This window comes from Malaclemys terrapin, chromosome 21, assembly GCF_027887155.1.
Source record: "Malaclemys terrapin pileata isolate rMalTer1 chromosome 21, rMalTer1.hap1, whole genome shotgun sequence".
Lineage (NCBI taxonomy): Eukaryota > Metazoa > Chordata > Testudines > Emydidae > Malaclemys > Malaclemys terrapin.
The window spans coordinates 11,117,290-11,145,084 of NC_071525.1; the positions used below are offsets into that span (position 1 = coordinate 11,117,290).

General features: G+C 47.7%; 1 protein-coding gene across 1 annotated transcript; it reads left to right on the forward strand.

The window, feature by feature from the left end:
- The first annotated feature begins 1,698 nt into the window (after positions 1–1,698).
- Positions 1,699–27,795, forward strand: LOC128827324 (NACHT, LRR and PYD domains-containing protein 12-like). The gene is made up of 10 exons (XM_054011183.1): positions 1,699–1,804; positions 4,925–4,984; positions 8,121–8,287; positions 10,979–11,156; positions 14,160–14,225; positions 15,449–17,177; positions 18,834–18,920; positions 21,586–21,756; positions 24,089–24,256; positions 26,122–27,795. Exons 1-10 carry the CDS (start codon positions 1,699–1,701, stop codon positions 26,201–26,203), a joined length of 2,814 nt encoding a protein of 937 aa, XP_053867158.1. The 3' UTR covers positions 26,204–27,795.

Genomic DNA, 27,795 nt, shown 5'->3' on the forward strand with positions numbered 1-27,795 from the left:
TCCACCTATGGCCTCTCTCTTGGCTTCTGGAATCGCAGCACCCTCTTCATGACTCAGCCCTCCCATTAGGTCACCCTCCATGTTTCTCCCTTCCAGGGGAGGTGTGCATATCACAGTCCTACTGTCCAGCCACTTCCCCAGTGGTGAGGACCAGGGGGACCACTACTCCAAGTTCCAGCCCAGGGACCCTGTAAATAGCCTCCTGCTGCACCACTTTAACTTTTCTATTTCCCTGGGCCACTTCCCCACTGCCCCAGCACCTTCTTTGCACTCATCTTAGTGCCCTCAGCTGCTCAGTCCCAGCAGCCAGCCTCCCTCCCACTCTCCTGGTCCCTGCTAGCAGCTGCTCTGTCCAAGGTAGTTACAGGTCTCTCAGCCCTCCAGAGACACGGTTTTCACTCCCAGCAGCAACTGACTACCTCTGGCCCTGCAGCTCTTTTTATGTGAGCCTGCTGGACCCCGATTGGCTGCTCCTCGCAGCCTCTCTTCTATTGGTTACTTCCCACACAGCCTCCCTAGGGCTCTATTAACCCCTTTTATGCCAGTGTGGGGTAAACACTGCATCATACTTTCCTATTGCCGTCAATCTAATGAGAGTCTGGCTTAGCTCTCCAAGACTATATTTTGCAACTATGGTGTAAGTCCATGACTAGAGAGGCAACTAAAAGCACTGCCCTAAACAGCCTGATTCTGGTACAAGTTTGGCAGGTCTCAGGGTGGCTGATTGGACCATGGGCTGGGCCTGTGTTTCTCCAACAGTGAGGCTGCAAGTGACAGTCAACTCCAGAGACAGACGCTACCCTTTCTATCTTTGCTGTTCTCTTCTTTCCTCTTTTAGAACATAGAACATAAGAACGGCCATACTGTGTCAGACCACAGGTCCATCTAGCCCAGTATCCTGTCTTCCGACAGTGGCCAATGCCAGGTGCCCCAGAGGAATGAACAGAACAGGAAATCATCAAGTGATCCATCCCCTGTGTGTGCTTGTGTGTGTTTGTCTTGTATTCTGAGCATGAGATTAGACTGTAACAACAGCAGCAACACTGACAGCTGCAGCCCATCTCAACTAATTTCCCCCCAAAGGACAGTAAATACAATTTTTCATACTAAGGGCTGGTCTACACTGGGGTGGGGGTGGGGGGTTGATGTAAGATACGCAACTTCAGCTACGGGAATAGCATAGCTGAAGTCAACGTATCTTATTTCGACTTACCTCCCATCCTCACAGCGTGGGATCGACGGCCACGGCTCCCCCGTCGACTCCGCTACCGCCGCTCACCCTGGTGGAGTTCCGGAGTCGACGGGAGCGCATTCGGGGATCGATATATCGCGTCTAGATGAGACGCGATATATCGATCCCCATAGATCGATTATATCGATAGTCTGGACGTACCCTAAGAGACTGCCACATAGGGGGTGGGTGGGTGGGACGGAAGGGTTCCTTTTAAAGACTTCTCCAGCTAAGGGATCAAGGGTTAGTGTTAAAATGACAACCTTATTTAATACTTTACATTGCTAATGCTAATTGTTTTCCCTCTTGTTCTATAGCCTTAATAAAAGGTTATTAAGATTTTTAATGGTGGGTTTGCCGGGGGGCTAAGCAGGCTGAGGTCTATATACTTGGAACCTGAACCATATTTAAAACCATGACTAGTGTACAGTGAACCTTGGACCCAGGGAGCGGCATGCAGATAAGAAATGAGAAGCGGCTTCACTTCCGCACTGAGCTGCCCTGACACACGCAGAACCAGAGGACACATCTGGGAGGGGGCTGCAGATGGTGCTTCTTCCCACAGCCTGCAAGGTAAGTGACAGGCTTTCCCTGGGCTTTTTCCATCTCCCTCCCCCACAGAGGAGAGCTGGGGAGCTGACATCGGGGGCAAGGTGGGGGGAGAATCTCCCTGAAGTGCAGCTTTCCGGGTGGGAGGCAGATTGAAAGTGAATGTGAGGGGCTGGGCGGGAGGAGGCAGTGCAGTCTGTGACGCTGCAGCCGGGCTTTTTCATCCTCTGCCAAGGAGTCTGAGACATTTCCATGAACTCAGCGAAGGAGGTCAGAAAACAGGCCTGAGTCAGCCCCTGAGGGCTCTCTGAAGGGGACAGGGGACCAGGACTACACCCAGCCCTGATGCACACAGGTGGAGCTGCATTGAAATCCAGGTGAATTGCACCTGTTGATGCCAGGGCTCACTTTGCCCTTGTCCCATGAAGTCTGAAGAGTCTGAGGAGCTGTCTGAACAACCCTGAGAGTGTTTTTCATTTTGGTTGCTCTGAGTTGTCCCCCCAGAGCGGGCTGTCATCTGCTGAGCCAGTTCAGATTCACACGGGGACTGTGCTGGGCCTGGCTCCTGAAGCGCAGAGAAAATCTATGTGGGGAGAGCAGGTTACAACGGGGAACCCCCCGTGCAAATCATCTTTCCAGGCCCTATGGCACAAACTGGGATGATCTAGCTCCTGGGGTTTTTCTCTACTATTTGGAAAACAAAACACGATGCCTCCCAAAGTCCTGAGCTCTGGAAGTTTTCTCAAAGACAGAGAGATTCACCCCTAGAACTCAAGTATCAAAGGGGTAGCCGTGTGGGTCTGGATCTGTAAAAGCAGCAAAGAGTCCTGTGGCACCTTATAGACTATAAGGTGCCACAGGACTCTTTGCTACCCCTAGAACTGTGGAGGTGCACTGCAGGAGGAGACGGCAAAGGGGCTGCACAAGGTCCAAGTGCAGAGTGAGAAACTGCAGGAAAAGCAGAAATAGTGGGAAAAAACCAACCTGCTGGGCTTGCTTCCCCACCGATGTAAATCAGGAGTAACATCACTGGAGGGAACAGAGTTAAACTGGGGCAAAACCAGGGTGAGAGATGACACCAGCCAAGTGGGCTAGCAAGGAATTTTGGATAACAAGGAGCATTTAGCCCAGGGCTGCTGCCAGCGCTGGCACCAGGACAGAGTGGAGGTGGTTTTCAGGCTGATTTGGCCCCCAGGATAGGTGAAGGTAGCCCTGAGGTGCTGCTTTAAATTGCACCATGGTTGCAATGGCCCCGGTGTGCTTTCTTCTCCACATACTGCCATTCTGCCCCGGCCTGCCCTGGAGCATCCCTTGTGCTGGGGCCTCCTGCTCCTGGGCTGCAGGGCAACAGCCCATGAACTGGGCCAAATAAGCCTGATTCTTTGCCTTGTTCCGATTACACCCGTGCGCAATGAGTGCAAATCCTATCAACTCAGAGTTGTCTTATGACACATACACCTGGAGCAGCACCCACTATACACATGTACACAGCTATGGCAGGGGAGTTCTGCTGCAGCCGTTACCATGAATGGCTCCGCTCTACCAGCCGCGCTGCTCTGCTCCTTGTTCCGTGGGCTGCTCCAACCGTCCCACAAACTGCTCAGCTCTGCCAGCTGCTCCACTCCACCTGCTGTCCCATGAACCACTCCAGCTGCCCCCGCAAATGGCTCAGCTCTGCTCTGCGCTGCTCCATCCATCCCACAAACTGCTCGGTTCTGCCAGCTGCTTAGCAATATATCTTCAGGCTCCCCCACTGGTTAACACAGCACTCAGTGATCTCAGCTCAGCAATTTTAGCTCTTTTAGTGATTTCAGCCTGTAGTAGGAGGAACCCCAGTGTTGGTGCACCAGTGGCCCAAACTGAATTCAGTTCAGCAACTTTTAGCTACACTCCTAATAGAAGCAAACTTAGCTCTGCTATTCAACAGTAGTGGTGGAGGAGGAGAGCGCAATTGGTGTTCCAGGGCCTCAAAAGGGGCCCATACCATCAAGTACACATACCTGTCCCCAACCTCTCTCAATTCACTGGGTTTTGTAACCCATGCCCCTTGTCTAGTGAGTGCTACTTAGTTTTTGGTGAGTCCCTCTGTCATATAATAGTTCCACTGGCCTTGAGTCACAGAATCAGGGTAACAACACTTTATTCTTCCTGCCCCAATAACAGAGAAACTGGGGATCCCACATCAGCCAAAGTTACCACTTTCAGTTGTTGTTGTTGTCCCAGGCTAGGCAGGTGGGTGTGCCTATGCAAACAAGATCAGCCCCTGAAGTTCTTTTCCACTCTCGCCATAATTCACCACCAGATGTCAGGGTAGAGCTTATCCGGACTCTGCTTACACACATGTAGGTCTACCCAAGCTGGACATTACACCTCCTGCTGCAGTGCAGATGTACCCTATATCTTCCTATGTGTTTGTACAGTGCCCAGCACAATGGGGTCCCAATCGCAGGTGGGTCCTTTAATGAGAGCTCCTGCAGCAGCAGCTGAAAGCTAGTGCTGTATCCTGAATGGACTGTACAGCACCAGAATGCCCCCGCCGGGGTGACCTCAGACACAGATGTGAAATCACGCTGTGTGGAAGGTGCTATTTTGCTCCACAAAATGGCACCCTCCATGCAGCATGACCTCACATGTATGTTGAGTGCAAGGACATGTTGTGTGAGCAAAATGGCAGCCTCCATGCAGCAAAAGTGCTGGAATGCCGTTCTGGCACATTCCGGCTTCATCACCCCTGCGGCTGAAACTGCCTAAGTGTGAGAGTTGCCTGCACTAGGTGTCACACCCAGTGGGGCTGGTGGGAGACGGTCAGCAATCCGCAGACAGACCAAACCCCGTGATGTCATCTTTTTTTTATTCCATCATGTCTGAGCCAATCTTATAGGTTTTGAACTTTTGGGGTTAGCAATACTGCGATTCGTAGAGCTTCGTAGAGCTCTCTGAGGTTTGTGAATGAGAATCGCAGGATAGATGCTGAGTGTTATTAACTCAGAGACAGGAGCCCTTTATGGAGGGCATCAACCGTCATCATAGATTTCTCCGAACACGGAAAACACTAAGAACAAGTGTGAGACTGTCTCAGCTGTAGAGTGATATGATCTCCCTGCCTCTGTCTCATGTACATTTTCCTCTCCGTAAACTTTCCAGAGAGACAACGGCACAGAGGGAATAAAATGGCTTCCAAACAAAGACCTATGGTGACTGAAGGTGAGTGTGACTGATGGGCATATCTCATCAATCAAGAATTAAAGGAAAGTAATATAATTAATATCAATCAACATGGATTTATGCAAAAGAGATCCTGTCAACCTAACCTGATATCTTTTTTGATGAGATTACAAGTTTGGTTGATAAAGATAATAGTGGTGATCTAATATAATTAGACTTCTGTAAGGCGTTTGACTTGCTACCTCATGATATTTTGATTAAAAAACTAGAAAGATATAAAATTAACATGGCACACAGTTAATGGCTTAAAACCTGGCTAACTGATAGGTCTCAACATGTGGTTGTAAGTGGGGAATCATCGAGCTGCTGTGTTTCTAATGGGGTCTTGCAGGGATCAGTTCTTGGCCCTACGCTGACAGTTTTATCAATGACCTGGAAGAAAATATAAAATCATCATTGATAAAGTTTGCAGATGACACAAAAATTGGGGGAGTGGTAAATAATGAAGAGGACACAGAGCATGGTAAGTTTGGTGCAAGCAAACAATATTCATTTTAACATGGCTAAATGTATATATATATAGGAACAAAGAATGTAGGTTGTACTTACAGGATGAGGGACTATTCCCTGGGAAGCAGTGACTCTGAAAATGATTTGGGGGATTATGGTGGATAGTCAGCTGAACACGAGCTCCCAGTGGGATGGTGTGGCACAAAGGGCTAATGAGATCCTGGGATGCATAAACAGGAGAATCTCGAGTAGGAGTAGAGAAGTTATTTTATCTCTATAGTTGGCATTGGTCTGGAGTCCACAATTCAGAAAGTATGTTGATAAATTTGAGAGGATTCAGAGAAGAGTCATGAGAATGATTACAGGATTAGAAAACAGGCCTGATAGTAAAGTATCAGAGGAGTAGCCGTGTTAGTCTGTATCCACAAAAACAACGAGGAGTCCAGTGGCCCCTTAAAGACTAACAGATTTATTTGGGCATAAGCTTTCGTGGGTAAAAAACCCACTTCTTCAGATGCATGGAGTGAAAATTACAAATAGAGGCATAAATATATATTGGCATATGAAGAGAAGGGAGTTACCTTACAAGTGGAGAATCAGTGTTGAAGGCCAATTCAATCAGGCTGGATGTGGTCCACTCCCAATAATTGATGAGAGGTGTCAATACCAAGAGAGGGAAAATTGCTTTTGTAGGTCCGATAGTGATTTACTCAAGGAGCTCAATCCATTTAGTTTAACAAAAAGAAAGTGAAGGGGTGACTTCATCACGGTCTATAAGTATTTACATGGGGAGCAGATATTTAATAATGGGCTCTTTAGTCTAGCAGAGAAAGGTCTCACACGATCCAATGGCTGGAAGTTGAAGCTAGATCAATTCAGACTGGAAATAAGGCGTGCATTTTAACAGTGAGAGTCATTAACCACTGGAACAACTTACCATGGGCTGTGGTGGATTCTCCATCACTGACAGTTTGTAAATGAAGACTGGATGTTTTTCTGCTCTAAGAATTATTTGGGGGAATTCTGTGGCCTGCATCGTACCAGAGGGCAGATTGGAGCATCACAGTGCTGGCCTTGGAATCTACGAATCATGAACAAAGCGGTGCTGCTCCTGCAATAGAGCTCGGCCCCACTGCCATAGCCCCTGTCCCATTCCTTACAGCGCTTCCTCCTAAGGGACTATGCCTAAGGGTGCAGAATGCAGCAGCCCATCTCTTAGGTGATGCTCCTTGGTGGCAGCATGTTTTACTTCTGCTCTGATCTGTTCTGGCTACTGATTGGTTTGTGGTTGAATAATGTAAGGTGCTGGATCTGACGTGTGAACTCCTAGGTGGGGAGTGACCCCCTTTCTCCTTGTACCAGATTGGCACAGTGGTTATAGGCAGAGGCGCCTGAGCTGGCCCCCCTTGGTTTAAAAGAGAGGGGGCTGACAGCTGAGCACTCCCTGTGAGGGGCCCTCCACTGCAAGAAACATCTATTTACATGGGCCATGGGGGAGGGACGTCTTTGTGAAAAACCAGGGGGCAGAAGGGAGTTTGGTGCTCAGTAGAATCATAGAAGGTAGGTGATCTTATGTTGATTTCAGAATATCTGGTTGGGGCAACTATGAGTATTATTTATTATTAAGGCTAAGATTTTGTCATGGGTGTTTTTAGTAAAAGTCGTGGGCAATAAAGGAGAATTCACAGACTTTTACTAACAATATCCATGATAAAATGGGAAGGGACTGGGCAGCTGTGGCGTGGCTGGAAGCTCTGGGGCCCCCACCACCCATGGGGGCTCAGAGCTCCAGGGTTCCCCTGCCCTCTGTGGTGGAGAGGAGCTTCAGGGTCCCCCTGCTCCTTCCCCGGGAGCTGCGGGAATCTCCCTGCCTCCACCACAGTAGGGAGCTGCAGGGTCCCCCTGCCTGCTCCCCAGTGGTGGGGAGCTGTGGGAATCCCCCTGCCACCACCATATATTGGAGCTGTGGGGATCACCGTGCCCCGCGGCAGTGGTGGGGAGCTGCTGGGATCCCACTGCCCCATGGTGGCGGCCAGGAGCTGCCAGAGTCCCCTTGCTGCTGCAGTTGGCGGTGAGCTGTGGCATACCCCTGTTGCCCATGGCGGATGGGAGCTTGGGGGCACTGCTGCCTCAGGCGGCGGGGGTACCTCACAGCTCCAGGCAGTGGGACCGTGCAGCTCCCAGCCGCTGGGGCTGAAGTTACAGAGGTCTTTGGAAGTCATGGATTCTGTGGCTTCTGCAACCTCTGTGACAAAATTGTAGCCTTATTTATTATCTGTATTACTGCGGCACCTAAGAGCCCTGGTCATGGATCCCCAACCCATTGTGCTAGGTGCTGTACAAACTACAGCCTTAGCTATGAGCCACTTCTAAGCTTTTTAATACAACAAATAGTCTCATCTGGGCAAAGGCTGGGAGGAGAGTATCTGTGAGCTCCCCACAGCTCGTGCTCCTGCCCCACTCCCTACTGCATCACCTGCTGTGACCACAGAGGAGTGTGGCTGACGGGCGCCTCTCATTATGGACCAAGCAGCACTCTGCCCGCAGTAGAACTCAGCCCCCACAGCCAGAGGACCTGAGCTCTGGGATTAGAGATCACAGAACAGGCACGGGTCCATGCCAGTCAGTAAGTGCCATGGTGTCTAAGTGCTGGTCTTCTCCACAGGTGACGTTATAGCCTTCAGCAAACACATGGATAATTATAGCCCTTGGGAGCTGAAGAGGCTGAGCGAGCACTTCCGCCCCGACATGGTCTATGTCATAGAGAACGACATTCCCATTGTGCTGCAGGAACTCACCAGCCGACGCGTCATCACTGCTCAGCAGGCCCAGGTACAGCGTCCTGCATATAACAACGGACCCCCAGCTAAAGCTGTCCGAGCTGACATTCCAATTTCCCTAGAGAAACCTTGTCCTTGGATATCAGGGCAGATAGCGTTTGCGAACACAGGGTTGTCTTTTTCCAGGGCAGGAGAGAGTCTAGGGCTGCTGCTAGCCACATATGCCTTCTGCAGAAAAGGACCTAGTGGTTAAACTGGATGAGAAGCTGGATATGAGTCAACAGTGTTCCCTTGTTGCCAAGAAGGCTAACGGCATTTTGGGCTGTATAAGTAGAGGCATTGCCAGCAGATCAAGGGACGTGATCATTCCCCTCTATTTGACATTGGTGAGGCCTCATCTGGAGTACTGTGTCCAGTTTTGGGCCCCACACTACAAGAAGGATGTGGAAAAATTGGAAAGAGTCCAGAGGAGGGCAACAAAAATGATTAGGGGGCTGGAGCACATGATTTATGAGGAGAGGCTGAGGGAACTGGGATTATTTAGTCTGCAGAAGAGAAGAACGAGGGGGGATTTGATAGCTGCTTTCAACTACCTGAAGTGGGGTTCCAAAGAGGATGGATCTAGACTGTTCTCAGTGGTAGCAGATGACAGAACAAGGAGTAATGGCCTCAAGTTGCAGTGGGGGAGGTTTAGGTTGGATATTAGGAAAAACTTTTTCACTAGGAGGGTGTGAAGCACTGGAATGGTTACCTAGGGAGGTGATGGAATCTCCTTCCTTCGAGGTTTTTAAGGTCAGACTTGACAAAGCCCTGGCTGGGATGATTTAGTTGGGGATTGGTCCTGCTTTGAGCAGGGGGTTGGACCTCCTGTGGTCCTTTTGAACCCTGATATTCTATGATAATAACAGGCTCCAGGAACTTCTGCTTGGCTTATTCTCAGCATGCTCACACGGACTAAGCATGCTCAGTAACACTACTGAAGCCAGCTGCCCTCACTCTGCTCCCTCCCCCGTCCCCCAACTATCGGCAGGTGTGGTCAAATGTTGGCTGTGTATGTGCTCTCTCTGTGTGTGCTGCACTGACTCTGGCCAGCTAGCCCATACAGCAGGCTCCGATCGAACTGCCCAATAACCACAGACCCGTTGGAAGCGAAGGCACCCGGCCAGGTTTATTGTCAACAAAGCACAGTACTGGTGCCCTATACTTGCTACGAGTACACTTATGACATGTATGCCTGTGACAATGGACGCAGCTCAGTCAGTGGTGGGATTTTCCACTGCCCCCAGGCCAGCCAAAGACACTCCCTCTGAGATACCTCTTTATACCCCAATACAAACAAGCTATGTATTGCCTCTCTGACTAAGTTAGTTACTGCCCCCTAAGGTGGTTTGTTACCACCCATTACCTTGTACTTGTTGGTTTGATCAAAACATCTCTGTCCATCACACTGGGGATCAGTGTGTCCTTGTATCAGCTTTGAGGAGTGTTTTTATCATCCTTCGTATCGGGGTGTTCTGGTGCCACCCTTCTGGAATGTGTTCGCGTGAGTGTCCTGTGCCTAGCACTTCTCAGGAATGTGTGTGTTTTTGTAAAACCAGCCCTGTTCTTGCCAGGTTCAGTGAGCCTGCACGCAGGCAGAGCCTGACTTCTGCTCACAGCCTGTCTCTTGCTAACTTTGCTTTATATTAGGAAGGCCTGACCACTACTTTAGTTCAGGCCTCAGGCCCCATACTGGGCTCTGATACAAGACCTTGTGTCTCAGGCTCCCTTTCAGCTACAGCAGGCACGGGTCGGCTCTGTCTCTGCATGCAAGAGTGTTTTCTGAAAGAGAAACAATCCATTAATTCCATTCTATTAATTATAATTCCTGAGGAGGCCACTAGAAGGCTCTGTAAGAGTAGGACCCCTACCCCACACCTCTCCTAGCAATGGAAATGCTTCAGTGTCCCCAATCTCAGTTGATTTGAGGAGTGAGAGCTGGGGGTGGTCTGTCAATGTCACATGCAGCCTTTACTGCACCACCAGGTCACTCAGCTATGACAGAGCCTTTTGTTGCCCTTATAGTCATGGCCCAACTGCCCAGATGGTCACTTTTAGGAAGCCCTTGGCCATAGGATGTTATGGGCCACTGATAAGGCCTCAAGTGGAGTACTGGGTCCAGTTCCGGGTACGACACATTGGGAAATATGTGGACAAATTGGAGACAGTTAAGAGGAGAGCAACAAAAATAATTGAAGGTCTAGAAATCATGACCTACTCAGAAAGATTTTTAAAAAGGGTTTGTTTAGTCTGGAGAAGAGAAGACTGAGGGGGGACATGATAACAGTCTTCAAGTATGTAAAAGGTTGTTGTAAAGAGCAGGGTGATAAACTGTTCTCCTTAACCACTGAGGATAGGACAAGAAGCAACGGGCTTAAATTGCAGCAGCGGAGGTTTAGATTGGATATTAGGAAAACTTCCTAACTGTCAGAGTGGTTAAGCACTGGAACAAATTACCTAGGGAGGTTGTGGAATCTTCATCATTGGAGGTGTTTAAGAACAGGTTAGACAAACACCTGTCAGGGAAGTTTTAAATAATACTGAGCCTTGCGTCAGAGACTGGAGTAGATGATCTAACTAGGTCCCTTCCGGTCCTTCATATCCATGATTCTATGTCACTCTTCTGATTACTTTATAGAAGCTCCCCCCCACCATTGCAGGCTGCTTCTGAGTCTTCAGCCTCTTGTATCCCTCTGTGTTTTAGGATTACAATGACTGGGAGAAGAACCACGACTCAACCGGCACCGCAGAGAAGCTAGTGTGTGATATTTTCGCTGTGAGCTATGCTGCGAGGCTGGGACTCTGGATGTGTCTGTTTGCTCTGCAGAGCAGATGGGCTCACCCTAATCTCAATGGGATGATAGATGAAATAATTCAGAACGGTAACGTACCCATCGCACTGAGTGGGGAACAAGTCAACTGGGGGAATCCATGGGAATCGATGTTCTTCACAACAGGCTCTTCCTTGTCAAGCCCTCAGATCAGGGCTGTGTTCTGTGGGGTTAATTAATTAATCTTAATTTATGTCTTCACTGCATGCTAAGCATGGGGAAATTTAACCTGTGGTAGCCTAACTCACCATAGTGCAGGGGTTCTCAAACTGGGGGTCGGGACCCCCAAGCTGTCAACCTCCACCCCAAACCCTGCTTTGTATCCAGCATTTATAATGGTGTTAAATATTAAAAAGTGTTTTTAATTTATAAGGGGGGGTCGGACTCAGAGATTTGCTATTTGAAAGGGGTCACCAGTACAGAAGTTTGAGAATCACTGCCATAGTGTGACCACATTACGGTGCTGTCATGCCCTGCGTCTGCACTGGTGCCATAGCTGGCTGTGACACAGCTACCTGGGCATGTATGCCAAGATCCATATGTGATGGTTCTTGGGGTACCCAGTACTGTAAGTCACTCCCCTGCCTCCAGCATGAGGGAGTCTTGCTTGTGTTTAACTGTGTGTCAGCTCCCTGACACCACCAGCCTGTTGCCACCCGAGCAATCTCCTCCAGGCTATGCCAGCCCTTATATCGCCTTGCAGGCTAAGACTAGGTGCACCCCAGTCCCTGACCCCCTTTGAAGCATCCCCCTGGAGTGTCCAGCCCGTCCTCCACTGAGTACTCTCAGTGATACCCCTTGGGGACAGCATAAAGTATATCTCAGTTATGTCATATTCATATCATAAGCATATTTTCATAAAGAATATGGAATGACACATCACAATAATCACACTGCCCAATTACTTCCTAAGTGCAGGATAAAGGGGGGGGTCTTCCTTGCCTTCTTCTTATAGTTTATTGTTCTTCAAAGTTTATTGTTTGTCCCCAGAGTCAGGACAACCCCCACAATTTATTCTTTGGTGAGCTGCCTCCCTGTTGACTTAATATGTAAATAGAACAGGAGTACTTGTGGCACCTTAGAGACTAACAAATTCATTAGAGCATAAGCTTTCATGGGCTACTGCCCACTTCTTCGGATGCAGTAGCCCACGAAAGCTTATGCTCTAATAAATTTGTTAGTCTCTAAGGTGCCACAAGTACTCCTGTTCTTTTTGCGGATACAGACTAACACGGCTGCTACTCTGAAATATGTAAATAGAGCTTCTATTGTCTTGGCTTACAATATTTAATTTACATGTGGACAGATGAATAAACATCTTTGATCTGACAGAAAACCTATTTGTCAACTCTGCCTTGATACAGACTTAGGAAGTATTTTCAGTGTACCTCACAACTCATAGAATCGTAGGACTGGAAGGGACCTTGTGATCTTCTAGTCCAGTCCCCTGCACTCAAGGCAGGACTAAGTATAATCTATACCATCTCTGATGGGTATTTCTCTAACCTGCTCTTAAAAATCTCCAATGGTGGAGATTCCACAACCTCCCTAGGTAATTTATTCCAGTGCTTAACCACCCTGACAGGAAGTTTTTCCTAATGTCCAACCTAAACCGCCCTTGCTGCAATTTGAGTCCACTGCTTCTTGTCCTATCCTCGGAGGTTAAGAAGAACAATTCTTCTCCCTCCACCTTGTAACAATCTTTTATGTACTTGAAAACTGTTATCATGTCCCCCCTCAGTCTTCTCTTCTCCAGACTAAACACACCCAATTTTTTTCAATCTTCCCCCATAGGTCATGTTTTCTAGATTTTTAATCATTTTTGTTGCTCTTCTCTGGACTTTCTCCAATGTGTCCACATTTTTCCTAAAATGTGGCACCCAGAACTGGACACTATAGTCCAGCTGAGGTCTAATCAGCGCGGAGTAGAGCAGAAGAATTACTTCTCGTGTCTTGCTTACAACACTCCTGCTAATACATCCAAGAACAACATTTACTTTTTTTGCAACAGTGTTACACTGTTGACTCATATTTAGCTTGTGGTCCAATATGACCTCCAGATCCCTTTCCACAGTACTCCTTCCTAGGCAGTCATTTCCCAGTTTGTATGTGTGCAACTGATTGTTCCTTCCTAAGTGGAGTACTTTGCATTTGTCCTAATTGAATTTCATCTTATTTACTTGAGACCATTTCTCCACTTTGGCCAGATCATTTTGAATTTTAATCCTATCCTCCAAAGCACTTGCAACCCCTCCCAGCTTGATATTGTCCACAAACTTTATACGTGTACTCTCTATGCCATTGTCTAAATCATTGATGAAGATATTGAACAGAACCGGACCCAAAATCAATCCCTGCGGGACCCCACTTGTTATGTCCTTCCCACATGACTGTGAACCACTGATAACGATTCTCAGGGAATGGTTTTCCAACCAGTTATGCACCCACCTTATAGTAGCACCAACTAGGTTGTATTTCCCTAGTTTGTTTATGAGGTCATGCAAGACAATATCAAAGGCCTTAGTAATGTCAAAATAAACCATATCCACTGCTTCCCCTCTATCCACGAGGCTAGTTACCCTCTTTCCCCTTTGCCCCTTGAGCACTCCCTTCCTGGACCTTTTCTACTTTCTGGGCTAATCCAGCCCATCTCCAATCTATCAATTATGCACAGCTTTGCCCCCCCAGGTTTAGTCTGGGGCGACTGACTTGGCGATCCAGTGATCCGAGTGCTGGTCCACCTGCTGCTGCGCAGCACTCTGTCACGGGGGCAGGGAATGTGGAGAGCTGGAAGGAGATGGATGCGGGAATACAGGGGAATGTGAGGTACAGGGTAGAACAGCCAGTAGTAGGGGAGTGAGGGCAACACAATGGTTCTTTGGGTGCGATGTCGCTGAGACCTCATTAGTCTGCAGGTCCCGATATCCAAAACATGGAGCCCCACAGGGGGAATTCAGAGATCGACTGGATCTATTGGAGCTGCTAACATATAAGCATTGGGTACACTCTTCCATGCCAGCTAACGGTGCCATCTGTATCTCTCTCTCTGTTTAGGTCACAATCTGTTACAGGAAATTCTCCTGAATGAATCGGGTCACAACCTCGACCAAGAACTGAAAGGTACTGTGAGGAAACTGAACTGCACTTGACTCTGCCAACTCTGTGTCTCTTGTCAGGCCAAGAAGGGCTCGATCACAGGTCTGCCCTGGGGGCAGTGTGGAGGCTGCTGGCCCCAATGAGAACTCTGAGAGGCATTGTGCTTCAATGGGGCACAGTTCCTCTTGGAGTTCTGCAGCCTGTGGGGGGAGCATGTCTTCTTCTTCCCCCTCCAAGGGGTGCAGTGTATACCCGTGTGCCCAACCAGCTCTGGTGTGCAATATAGAGGGAGGACAGGACCATAGCCCTGCCTCCTGCCTGCTCCCCTGGGTTTTGTATCCCAGGAAGCACTAGGAGGGAGCAAACCCTGTCACGCTGTCTAAAGTGGCTCATGACTGTGAGTGCGCACCTCAGGGCAGACTGTCAGAAAACAGGGCAGAGACCCCACACTGGCGGTGTGTTCTATGATTAGATTTCACCAAGCCAGTGACAAATGTGAGCTCCTGGATCACTATCCCAGTCTTATCACTGAGTCACAGACAGTCTGCTCAGACTCTCCAGTCTATCTTGCCACCCAGACAAACTGGACTTTGTGATAAAAGGTCACTCAAACCAAAAATCACACCACATCAGGTTACTCTCATTCCCACTAAACCAGTCACTTACCCCAGTTCAATGGGTACTCTAGATCTTAGGCCAAGGACAACATTGGTAGCCGGTTCTATAGTAAACTAAAGCTTTATTAGCTAAGAAAAGGAAATGAGAGTTATTGAAAGGTTAAAGCCAGTAAACTGTGCACACAGGTGAGTCACAGTTTGTAATTCCAAATGGTGGCAGCGATGTAATAAACTGCCAGTTTCCCAAAAGTCTTTTCTGGGTATCCAGATTATCTCTGGGGATCTCTGCTTTGCCTCTGTCCCTGTCCCTCTGCTCAAGTGCAGGGATTCCGGTAAGTTTCTGTTCCCTACTGGATTACATGAGCCGGACCAGGTAGTGCAGCAGTGTCCTGTCAGACTCAGGGCAAGTTCCAGTGGAACTATTAATGACCAGGCCCAGCAGAGGAGAGAGGAGATGAAACAAACAACTGAGTCCAGAGCATCCATCCACCTAATCCCCTCACCACATTGTCTGATCAGAGTACAATTTAGAGGAGAAGTTTTTCTATCAAACTTCCATTTACTAACCCCCATAAAATAAACAGTGATGAGACGAGGGAGAGGGGAAATAACCATATTTCTCCTTTTCAGCTTGTCAAATAGAGCACAAAGCCAAACTCCGTGATCTCACAGGGATGATGGAGGAAAACAAGGCCCCAGGGCAACCTAAAGGGCAGATTTTCCCCATCTCTAACCGCTATGTGGAGCTCAAGGTCATCTCAGACCGTCACTTCAAGAAGCAGACACACCAGGAGCACGAGGCCCTGGCTGCAGCTGGGGAGCTGAATGAATATCGCCTCCAGAGGAGAATAAAGAGTGAGCTGGAGCGAATCGCCCCTGACCGGCTCTTCCGCTGGTGCTTTCGATCCCGCCGTATCCCCCTATCTGTGATGGTGAGCGGAGTAGCCGGCGTGGGCAAGACAACCCTGGTGCAGAAATTCATCTTTGACTGGGCAACGGGAAAGCATTACCAGAAATTTGCCTTTGTTTTATTCTTCAAGTTCCGGGAGGTGAATGAGGAAAAAATGAGTCTAGAATCTCTGATCTGTCAAAAATATCCACGCCTCCAGGACAAACTCCCAAGAGTCCTGGAAGACCCTGAGAAGCTGCTTTTCGTCTTTGATGGCTTGGATGAGAGCAAGACTGATTTGAAATTAAGCAGAAGTGGATCCCATGAGCTGTGTATGAATCCAGGGGATGTGAAGCCAGTTACTGTGATTGTTGCCAGCCTGCTGAAACACACTCTGCTGAAGGGATGTTCTGTGCTGCTGACCAGCCGCCCCAGCAAGCTGACCAGTTTGGAGCCTGGAATCTTCCATAGAGTGGCCAGTATTGTGGGCTTCCTCTCCAAGGAAAGGGAAAGATACTTTTCCATGTTCTTTGGAGATGAGCGAGTCTCCAGAGAGGCCTTTGCATATGTGAGGGACAGTCAGGTTCTGTACACGCTGTGCTACAACCCGTCTTACTGCTGGATCACATGCACGGCCCTGAAACCCTGCTTCACACCCAAGGCAGGGAAATCACAGCCTGCACCCAAAACAGTGACCCAGCTCTTTGTGAGCTACGTCACCCATATTATGGCCAATCACACCCAGGAGCAGCCTGAGCCACAGAGGATGCGAAATACATTGATAAATGTCGGATGGTTGGCTGAATACGGCATCACAGATCGCATACTTGTCTTTCAGCCGCACCACTTACAGGTTGCCAATGTGGAGTTTTCTTCATTCCTCACTGGCTTCTTGGTGGAGAACCCTCAAACCGATGACTTTTCCCAGGTGACCTACTCCTTCCTTCACCTCACCATCCAGGAGTTCTTCGCTGCCCTCGTGCATTACCTAGATTACAAGGAGGACAAGTTCAGAGACACAATGGCTAAAGCCAGGTCCTGTAAGGAAGGTGACTATGAGATCTTCTCTCGCTTCATGACTGGGCTCTCTGATCCTGTAACCAGGATGCCCCTGGAGAAATATGTGGGGAAGTTCTCTGCAGAGGCAACTCGTAAGGTTATTGGGTGGCTCAGTGAGATGAACTATGAGGAGCTACTTAGCCCAGAAGACCCCAAGGGGAAGAGGAAGCTGATGAATGTATTCAATTTATTTTTTGAATCCCGGAACAAACAACTTGTGTGTGATGTGGTGGGTAAAGATACCCACCTGGACTTCTCAGAGTTATACCTCATGCCGGTGGATTGCACAGTCCTTGCTTATGTTCTGAGTTGTTGTGAAGAAATACAGCGCCTAACCCTAGATTCCTGCTTCATCCAGAATGAGGGCCTGGAGCGACTCAGACCTGGGCTGCACAAAGTCAGAGAACTGAGGTAGGAAAAGAGGTCATGTGTAAAGTTTAAAATATCAAGGACTTGACGTGTCAGTGGCCTCAGCCGTGCTGTCAGGTAGACAACAGTGTTACTGATACAGAGTTTACACCATTCGGTAACATACAACCAAACCCATCCTACCATAATTGATATGAATACAGGGCTAATTAAGATTACACAGACAACCTTAAAGTCTGGCATTTCCTAACTTTTGAGTGCTTGACTTTGCAACCTTAATAATGTTCTTTTAATTTAGGCCTGTGTTTTATGTGTGTGTAATTTCCTAGGTTTTGGAAAAAGCAAACAGACCACCCCCACCAGAAATTCCATTGTGTGGCCTCTTATTGACAGCCACATAGGCTATTAGCAGGGTCTAGATCCATTGCACAGACCTCTGCCACTGGACCTAACTGAGTAACTGATAGCAATAGTAGGTTGTTACCCTCTGGGTGGCCTCTAAGAAGGATGAGACACTTTACCACTGGATTTTACAGCTATTTGCTGACAGCCGAGGAATGTTTAGACTTGGGAATCTTGGGGTCCATTCCAAACTTTGGAGGGGAGTGGGTTCTAGTGGGCACAGACTCTTCTGCTGTTTTCCTCCAACCTGTCACAGTCAGGTCAGGTCTCTTCTCTACCTGTGGTCCTTGTTCCATTCCATTCTCTTTGCCTACCCATTCCCAGGCTCCGCTACTCAGGCTGCACCTCCCAGTCTCAGTACCTTGCCCAGCCAGTCCTAGTCCTAGTCAATCCCTCAAGGCTTGTTGTCCAAGTCCCAGCCTCCCACACAATCCCAGTCTCTCTTTCCCTAGGCCCAGGCCCAGTCTCCTTGCCCAGCCAGTCCCAGTTCCCACTGCCCGGCTCCTTGTCTGAGCTGTCTCTCCCCTCTGCTTACACTGGTTTTCAGTTCCAGTTTCCCTCTATAGGCTCCTCATTCAAACTCAGTTACTGCTCTGCCCCAGACCCTTGTCCAGTTTCTTTGCCCAGCAATCAGTCCCAACCTACCCTATCCCCCACCAGCTCCCAGTCTCCTTGCTCAGCCAGTGCCAGTCTCCCCCCCAATTCCCAGTCCCAGTTTCTCTTCCCACTCCAGTCCCAGTCTCACCATACTCCTTGTCCCAGGCTACTCCTTTCCTTCACCCTGGTCTGGCTTTTGTCTTTTCTGCATTCAAATCAGGCATCTTCCTCCTCTGTGCAGCCTGGGCCCCAGCAGGGAGACAAGGGGGACATTGAGGGGGTGGTTCCTTGCTCTGAGTTCTGGTTTTAGGCTCAACCCTAGCCCGGAGCAGCTGAAAGCATGCTCAGTTTTGCTCTGAGGGGAGGGCTCGTGAGCAGTCTGGGCAGCACTAGGAGCGGAGCGAGGCTGGAGCCTGCTCAGAGCGAAGATGGGATATTGGGAGGTTTTAGCTGTTACGCTCTACCAGTCCCTGCTGAGCATGTGTGAATTGCACTTTTCATTTGTAACAGGGCTGGGGATGGATTCCAGAAGTCCTGCTCATCAGTCTCATGCCTTATCCACAGCTCCATGCTGTCTTAGTAAACAGTACTCCTCTAAGGGACTGAAGAGGAAGCTCAGCCCAGGATTTCAGCTTTGAAGCTAACACAATGTGTCTCTGTGTCCAAGCCTGTAATTCTCTCTATTCATTTCCCCCCCAGCCTCTCAGACAACGATTTGAAGGATGATGCAATGAAGAATATTTGCTCTGTACTAAAGCATCCAAACTGTAGGCTAAAAGACCTGAGGTAATATCATGCTTGTTTTCTGTCTGTGTCCTCAGAGTAATTCAGTGTCTCTAATTTCCAAACAAGTGATATGCCTGCAGTTGTACTGTCTTGTTCTGGGGTCTTGTCCAATCTTCAAAAAGCTAAGTGGCATTGGACCTGATGAGTGACTTCCCAGGTAAAGCTGGCATGCTGCATGAAGTGGGGATGATCACGTACTATGTGGCATGGCACTCTTCCCTTTCAGTCACTACTCAACCAATATCCCAGCAAGGGCTTTGCTACTGAGAGGCAAAATTTAGGTCCCTCCTGAGTGCCTGTGACCATTAAAGTTCCCATGGCAGCCTTCACAAGATTAGAAGTATTAAATCTCATGACCTGGTCAAATTCTAATTGGATTTATTGAACTCTGTTTCCATAAATTCCCTCTGCTGTTTCAGTTTGTTAGAAAAGTCTTCACTAACTGCTCTAAACTGTAATGTGATGTTGCTGTGCGCTGTTAAACAGCTCCTGTACTCCACTGCAGAGGTGACTGCATTTCAGTACTGAGTGAAATGATTCCTGTAAATAATACTATAATTTGTTAATTCTGAATGTCCAGATTAGGGAATAGTTAAGATAGAAACTCCTCTTGGTTTATAAAACATTGAGGGTCATGTCACTGGAGAAACATAATTTTTCATAGATTTGCAATAACATATTGGATTTTCCCTGGACCCTCCAAACTGATTGAACAAATTTCTATATGAAAGGAATGCCGCAGATATAATGAATCAGGATTTTAGTAAAGTATTTGATACAGTGCATCTCAAAATCTCATTTGAAAAATTAATTGGTTTGCATATGACAGTGTATAGCATGAAAGTGGGCAGAAGGGTAATGATAAATGGCCGATTATAAAGTTGTGAGGAGGCACTTTGTGGTTTACTCTGTGGACTGGAGTTAGGGCCCATTTTATTTAATATTTTAATGAATTGCTTGGAACAGGGAGTAAAGACCATGTTAATTACATTCAGAGATCACAGTACATTGGGAGGAGTTGCAAACAGCATTGAGAACAGAAGTGATACAAAGGGCTTGTCTACACAAACTCTCACTGGAAAAACGGAATCAGTTTTAATAGCTACTAAAGTCAGACATTCTTAAATCATCCATAACTTGCCTCTGAGAGATTTAAAAAAGCTGGCTGAGCAGCTCACTGGACTGTTAATGTTGAGTTTCAATACATCCTGGAACACTAGGGAAGTTCCAAAGGACTGGAAGAAAGCCAATGTTGTGCCAATTTTTAAAAAGAGGGATGACTCAGATAGTTTTTGGTTTGTCAGCCTAACTTTGTTTCTGGGCAAAATACTGGAATAGCTGATGGAGCAGAGAAGAGCCAGGAGAATGCTTAAAGGATTGGAAAAGAAATTGATGGAGCTCAATCTGTTAGTTTAACAAAGAGAAGGTTAAGGGATGACTGATCACCGTCTATAAGTACCTACACAGAAAACACGGTAGGTGAGGTAATATCTTTTATTAGATCAACTTCTATTGGTGGAAGGCACAAGTTTTAGAGCTTCACAGAGCTCTTCTTCTGGTCTGGGGAAGGAAGCAGAGTGTCTGAGCTAAATACAAGTTGGGACAGATTGTTACGCAGAAGGGGTAATGTGGCCCCTTCTGGCCTTACAATATATGAATCTATGAATTCACATTAAATTATTTCAAAGCAAATCTATGTGTGGATACTCTTATCTCAGAATAAAAGTGTGCAAAGACTTTTAAAAACAACTTAAGTTAAATCAAAATAGGATACTTTTATTTGGAAATATCAGTGTTCAGACAGACTTGTATCAAAATAACAAAAGATGTGAATTAAAATCAATTTAGTTATTTCAGTGCAAATCTGTTTGTCCAAAAGGGACCTAGCAAGATTAAAACCATGGGCAGGAAGGAACAAGTTCAGGTTCTACTTGTACAAACAAAGCTAACACATCCAAGGATAAATCATTCAAAATACATATACCCAATCGGAAGGAGAAACCTAGCAAGCAGGAACAGCTGAGAAAGACTTTGCAATCAGTATGGCCAAGGCACTGGAGAATAGACGTTTGGGAACAATCCTACTCTAGCATCCTGGGCATGGACCAGATGCCCATGTTTAACACTGGATCATAATTCAACGTTACTCTTCCTGGGACTGCCTTTTATTGCACTGTATTGATCCCTCTGCTAGAGTCCCAAAGACACAATCACATCCCAACATGCAACCAGCTTGACTCTCAAAAACACTGTGTAGTGCTGGAGCGTCAAACATGTAGTAAGTGAAAAGCTAACGTAACCTTTTCCTGTTTCTGCCTCATTCTGCTCCTACGGCTTCCATCCTTTCTCCGCATTGTGGCTCTTGCATTCCATCCTCATTTGTTTTTCATTCATTCTGATTTGTTTGCTCCTTCACATCTGGGTGATTCCTTGGGCCTCTCTCCTATTCTTTCTTTCATTCATTGTCCACAACTCCTTTCACCCACCCTCCTGCCCCACTGTCTATTATTCTGGGTACTTTCTCTTTTTGCTTTGTCCTCCTGTTTCTTCTACTGTTTTATTTTCACTCCTTTTCCTGACTTGTCATTGTCTTTTTCCTCATCTCCTCTTTATCTTTTCCTCCCTCTCCCTTTCACATTTTTCTCTTTTCTTTTCTGCTCTCTAGCCTAGGGCAGAACATGTTCACAGAAGCATGCTGTACAGACCTGGCCTCCGCCCTCAAGGAGAACCAGACCCTTTTCAGTCTTGATCTGACCAAAAACAAAGTGCGGAACAATGGCCTTTATGCCCTGTTAGAGGTGCTTGAGGCCCAACAATGCAAGATTCAGAAGTTAGTGTAAGTATTAACCTGACAGTGACACTTCTGCCTTAGGGCACTAATGTCTTCTAGAGCAGGGGTCAGCAACCTATGGCACACGTGCCAAAGATGGCATGCGAGCCGATTTTTAATGGCATGCTGCTGCCTGATGGAGTCCCAGCAGGCGGCAGCGTGCCATTAAAAATCCTGCCCAGCCTGGCCTGGCCCGGCCCACTCTTCTCCACCGTCCGCCCCCCCGCCCCTCGCGCGGGGGCAGGGGGCAAGGGGCAAGGGGCAGAAGCTTGGTCCTGCCGGCTCTCCTGCCTCTTCCCGCAGTGTGCTGGGTTCCTGCCCCTCCTCCTCTCCATCCCTCCCTCCCTGCCAGACGATCAGCTGATGGAGGGAGGGGGTCGGGGAGGAGTGGAGTCAGCGTGCTTGCTGCTCCCAGCGGAGGCAGAGAAGAAGCAGGGGCAGAGCCTTGGGGAAGTGGGGGGTGGAATCTGGGCATATCCCCTCCAGCCTCCTGCCACGAGCAACCCATGACCCCAGCCCACACCCCCAGCCCTCTGCGCTGACCCCCCCCCACACACCCAGCCCTCTGCCCTGAGCCCTGCAGCCCGAGACCCTCCCAAGCCCCTGCCCTGAACCCTGTACCCCCCTCACACACACCCAACCCTCTGCTTGACTCCTTCACCCCCCCCCACGACCCAGCCCTGACTCTGGCACCCCACACATACCCAGGCCCCCCACACCCCATGCCCTGACACCTGCACCCCCTCACATGCCCCCAGCCCTCTGCCCCTACTCTTGCACCCCCCCATACTCTCCCACACCCCATACACCTCCCACATCCTGACTCTTGCACCCCCCACATACTCACCCCCACCAAACGGGAGCACCAAACGGGAGCTCCTGCACCCCCTCCACATTCCCATCTGCACCCCTCGCACCAAATGGGAGCTGCCCAGGTAAGTGCACCACACCCCAACCTCCTGCCTCAACCCTGAGCCCCGTCCCTCATTCTAGCTCCTGGCCAGACCCTACATCCCAACCCCCAGCCTGCTCCTTCACCCTGAGCCCTGTGCTCAGTGCACTCCCATCCTCAGTTCAGTGCAGAGAGAGAGGAAGAGAATGGGCCAGAACCAGGGAGAAGGTAGGTACCCACTGTATGTGGGAAGAGCCGGGACTCCAGACCGCCAGTGGGCTGAGCGGATCCGGCAGCCTGGATCCCGGCTGGCAGGAGCCGGCGGATGGAACCCCTGAGTGGCAGCGGGCTGAGCCGCTCAGCCCACTGCCTTTCTGGGGTCCCGGCTGCCGGCCCCGCACAGCCCGCTGCCAGTCTTGGATTCTGGCTGCCAGCCCCTTGCCAGCTGGGGTCCTGGCCGCAGGCCCCGCTCAGCCTGCTGCCGGCCTAGGTGAACGGAACCCCAGACCAGCAGCGGGCTGAGCAGGCCGGCGGCCTAAGATCAACATTTTAATTTAATTTTAAATGAAGCTTCTTAAACATTTTGAAAACCTTGTTTATTTTACAACACAACAATAGTTTAGTTATATAATATATAGACTTACAGAGAGAGACCTTCTAAAAAACATTAAAACATATTACCGGCACGTGAAACCTTAAATTAAAGTGAATAAATGAAGACTCGGCACACCACTTCTGAAAGGTTGCCGACCCCTGTTCTAGAGCATCAGCTTTTGGTTAAAATGCCGCCCCCATCCCCCCCACAAATTTCTGTGGAAAGTGTACACTTTTTTTGCAAAATTTTCTCATTTTTTTAATAAAACCCATTTTTTTACTGAAAAACTGTTTTGACCCGCCCTGGCTGTATGCCGAGCACAATGAACCCCTGATCCCTGATTGACGTTCCTAGGTGTTATCATAATATGAACAACAACAATAACAATACAGGGATGATGGTGGGGAGATGCTCAGATTCATTGATTCATAGACTCAAGGACTGGAAGGGACCTCGAGAGGTCATCGAGTCCAGTCCCCTGCCCTCATGGCAGGACCAAATACTGTCTAGACCATCCCTGATAGACATTTATCTAACCTACTCTTAAATATCTCCAGAGATGGAGATTCCACAACCTCCCTAGGCAATTTATTCCAGTGTTTAACCACCCTGACAGTTAGGAACTTTTCCCTAATGTCCAACCTAAACCTCCCTTGCTGCAGTTTAAGCCCATTGCTTCTTGTTCTATCCTTAGAGGCTAAAATGAACAAGTTTTCTCCCACCTCCTTATGACACCCTTTTAGATACCTGAAATCTGCTATCATATCAGATGGGCATAGGCAATTAGATAAGAACTGTCAATGCAGCCCAGAGGCTTTTCTCTAATGGATTTGTCCAATGCTCTGACGCAGCCTCCAGGAAAATGGTTTATCAGATGACTCCTGTGAGAGGCTCTGCTCTGCTCTCTCCAGAAACTCCACCCTCCGGCATCTGAACCTGAGTGCGAATCTTTACACTGATCGGTGTGCAGAAGACATGCATCACCTTATCCTGACCAGCCCCAGCCTCACCGACATCAGGTAAAATGGCACCTTCCGGCTCCTCCCACAGTTCAGACTCATAGTGGCTTTTGCTCTTTTTTTTTTAATGTCTCCCATGTATATGCAAATCTGTTGATTAAATTATCTGGTTATGCAAGAGGGGATGCCTGAGATGAGAACTGCGTTATGAAACCTATCACCTCTTGATCCCAGGCCGGTGGGTGACCTGGGTGAGATAAATTGGCAGATTTGATTCAGTCCCTGGTGCACAGATATCACACCATAAAAATTAACACCCAGACTGGCATCAATTCGTCCCCTTTGCTGGTAAAATCAGCAGAAAAGCCAGTGACTAAATGGGCCATAGATCCTGGACTCCCCACTCACTGCTGGAGGTGCGGGGATCTCTGCAGGCAAAGGATAGGGCATGGTGGCAGGGCCTGAGTGTGCGAGGGCTCCCTGTGGTGTGTCTGTTCTGGGATTAATCAAAGGATGAAGTCTTCAGGGCCATCAATCCAGTACCTTGTACTGTCATAACTCCTGTTCCCTCCATACCCCTCCCCAGTGGATTTATGAAAAAGACTAATGATTGTCAGTGGAATTCTTTCCTGATCAGAGAACAGTCTGGGAAGGAGATGTTCAGGATTGGCCCAACCCATCTGACTTGCTATTGGATTCCTGTGTGCATTCTCATTTGATTGACAATACAGGAACTCTGTGGCTATAGGGGAGAGATGAGCAGTGGTAAATAGGAGTCTGGTGGTTGGGATTGAGAAAGTTTTTAGGCTATCTTGGTGGCTCAGTGCAGGAGACCAGTGACGTCAATGGCCAAACATAGTAAAGAATTTGTCTTGGAGTTTGACTATATAATAGGGCCACATGGGCACCCCATTGAAGAGACCTCTTCTGCATTCACAAAGATTGATCAGAGTGCCAAGATCTGACCGCTTGACTACTCTAGTCTCTTCCTTTCCGGGCTCCTTTTCCCCCCAGCAAATGTATCTAGATTTTTATACCATGCCCACTGGCGTGGTTTCTTTTTAGCATCTTCCCTACCTTACTTCCCTCCAATCCACCCACAATGCAACAGCCAAAGTCACCTTCCTTGCTAACCAGTTGGACTCTACCACTCCTGTATTCAGATCTCTCCACTGACTCCTCTGACCTACAGTATCAAGTCACTTTCAGATTATGGTCCTCACCTTCAAGACTGTACTCTGGCCGACATCCCTGATCTTGTAGCTTATCAGATCCCACCTCACCCCTTTCACGTCACCAGCAGTTGCAGCCCCACTGTTCTTCGGTTACTTTCTTCCACTGTTGTGTTTGTGCCTCCTTCCATGCCATCTGCTATGATCTCTCCCAGTGTGCCAGACACTCATCTTCTTTTCATTTTAATCCCACTGCTTCCGCAAAACCCACGGATATAAATCCACCTCAATATCAAGCCAGCACTGCCTCCTTCTATCACAAATATTAAAAGTTCTTTATGTCTGATTGCTGGCTGTTTCTTTAAATTGCAAAGGTCATTGGGATAGGGACTTGGTCTCTTTAATCTCTTGTACAACTCCAAGCACCCTGTCAGTGCTTAACAAATAAAGATAATATTGAATGAATCCTGCAGTAAAACACTAGTGTCTGTCATGGAGCTGTTTTTGCAGAACAACTGTAAGGTATGACATAGAAGTTAACTGTGACCTCTCAGAAAGACAGAGAACATAGAGTCCTGTAAACAGACTGATCCGGAAGACAGATATTCCACGTCTCTGGTAACACGTCCAATTCCTATAGGAATATCACAGGACTACTGGCCAAAGTTTGCTTTGTAACAGTACTAGAGTTATGCCCATTTGGGTTGTGGGTTCCCAGACAATAACCCTGCGTGTTTTCTGTTTTGTTCCTAGATTGAGTTTGAACGACTTCTCTCCAGACATGGAAGGGCATCTGAGGAGCCTGCAGAGAGAAGGTCTGAAGATTCATATTTAAAGAACTCTTTAATCTGACAGTGCTGCTATGCTCGTCCATCCTGTGAAATCAGCACTTGACTCGGGGAATTGCACCTGTCTGAATGCACTGCCTGGTTTAACAACCACTGGGATGATTCATTGTGGGAGTAACAAAGTTGGGGGAACATTGTGTTACATGTAAAACGCCTGGAAATAATTTCCTGGAAACCCTGCCAAACCATCCATCCCCAGCACTGGCGCAATGGGCTGCTCTTCTAATTTATTTCTTACTGCCATTAGTCGACCCGTCGTTTGCTGGATTGAGATTCACTTACTCGGCAGATGGAACTAACCAATCTTTATCACGGGAAAACACTCAGCAAGCAGTGATCAATTATTTACAAGAGGGAAGCTCATCTGGATGATCTCATCGCAGTCACCTTCAGCACTGGACAAAACACCTTCAACCTCCCTTTGTTACACAGACTTATTTATGATGTTCGGTTAGCTTGTCTGACGCATACGTATTAGTGTGTCATTTCCATGTTAACTCTCCTCCTCTGTCAGTACAGGGTTAGTGTTAGTTCAAGACGGGCTTTTCTAGCTTTTTAGTTACTTTCTCTTTTCTTTTCCTCACAAATCTGAGTACTCTTCATTTTCTGACATGTACACAAACTAAACATGATTACACTACAATTTCTTACACATGCACAGTGCTAGTTATGCTTACATTGTTAAATATTATCAGAAAAGAGTCTTAAAATTTACAGCAGGCTTCAATCAGGTCTAAATATGCTGTCATTCCCAACATAGTTTATTTCTTTTTGAATTCATTCCAAACCCATTGCTGTGATGGAAACTTCAGGTGCTGTATTGTTGTGTGACATGGCAACTACAGCAAAAAGAATGGCCATAAATGGAGTGTGATGCTGTTTATAAAGAAAGGTGGCCATTTATATCGCTGTTGTTACCAGTGTGATACAATTTCCATAAATCTTGTACAAAGTATGTCATGTAAGGTATCAATAGAAAAGTTATGAATTTCCAAGTATGATTATCCTGTTTATATGCTTGTATAATATTTGTAGCTGAAGTTATGAATATTGGCTATGCACTTGTATCTTAAACATGTATTGTATTTCTGGGTGACGCTCTCCAGATAGATTTACATCATCTCTAGACAGGCCATAGGAGAAACTCATCCCACCCAGATAGTTTTTCCTGTGGATGCCTCAGACAGCAAGGAGATAATGGCTGCTCTCTGTGATTCAGCAAAACATGTAGTAGGGGCATGTAATATGCTCATGTGACCTTGGAGTATTTTGAACTGTCCAATCTTTTGGAAGTTACTGGAGAGACTTTTGCAAGCCAGCTGTCTGTAACATCACTGCTACAAACCTGATCTAAGGACTTTGGAATCATTTATATGTACACCTCTACCCCGATATAACGCGGCCCGATATAACACAAATTCGGATATAACGTGGTAAAGCAGCGCTCCAGGGGGCAGGGCTGTGCACTCTGGTGGATCAAAGCAAATTCGATATAACGCAGTTTCACCTATAACGCGGTAAGATTTTTTGCCTCCCGAAGTCAGCGTTATATCGAGGTAGAGGTGTATATGATCTATTA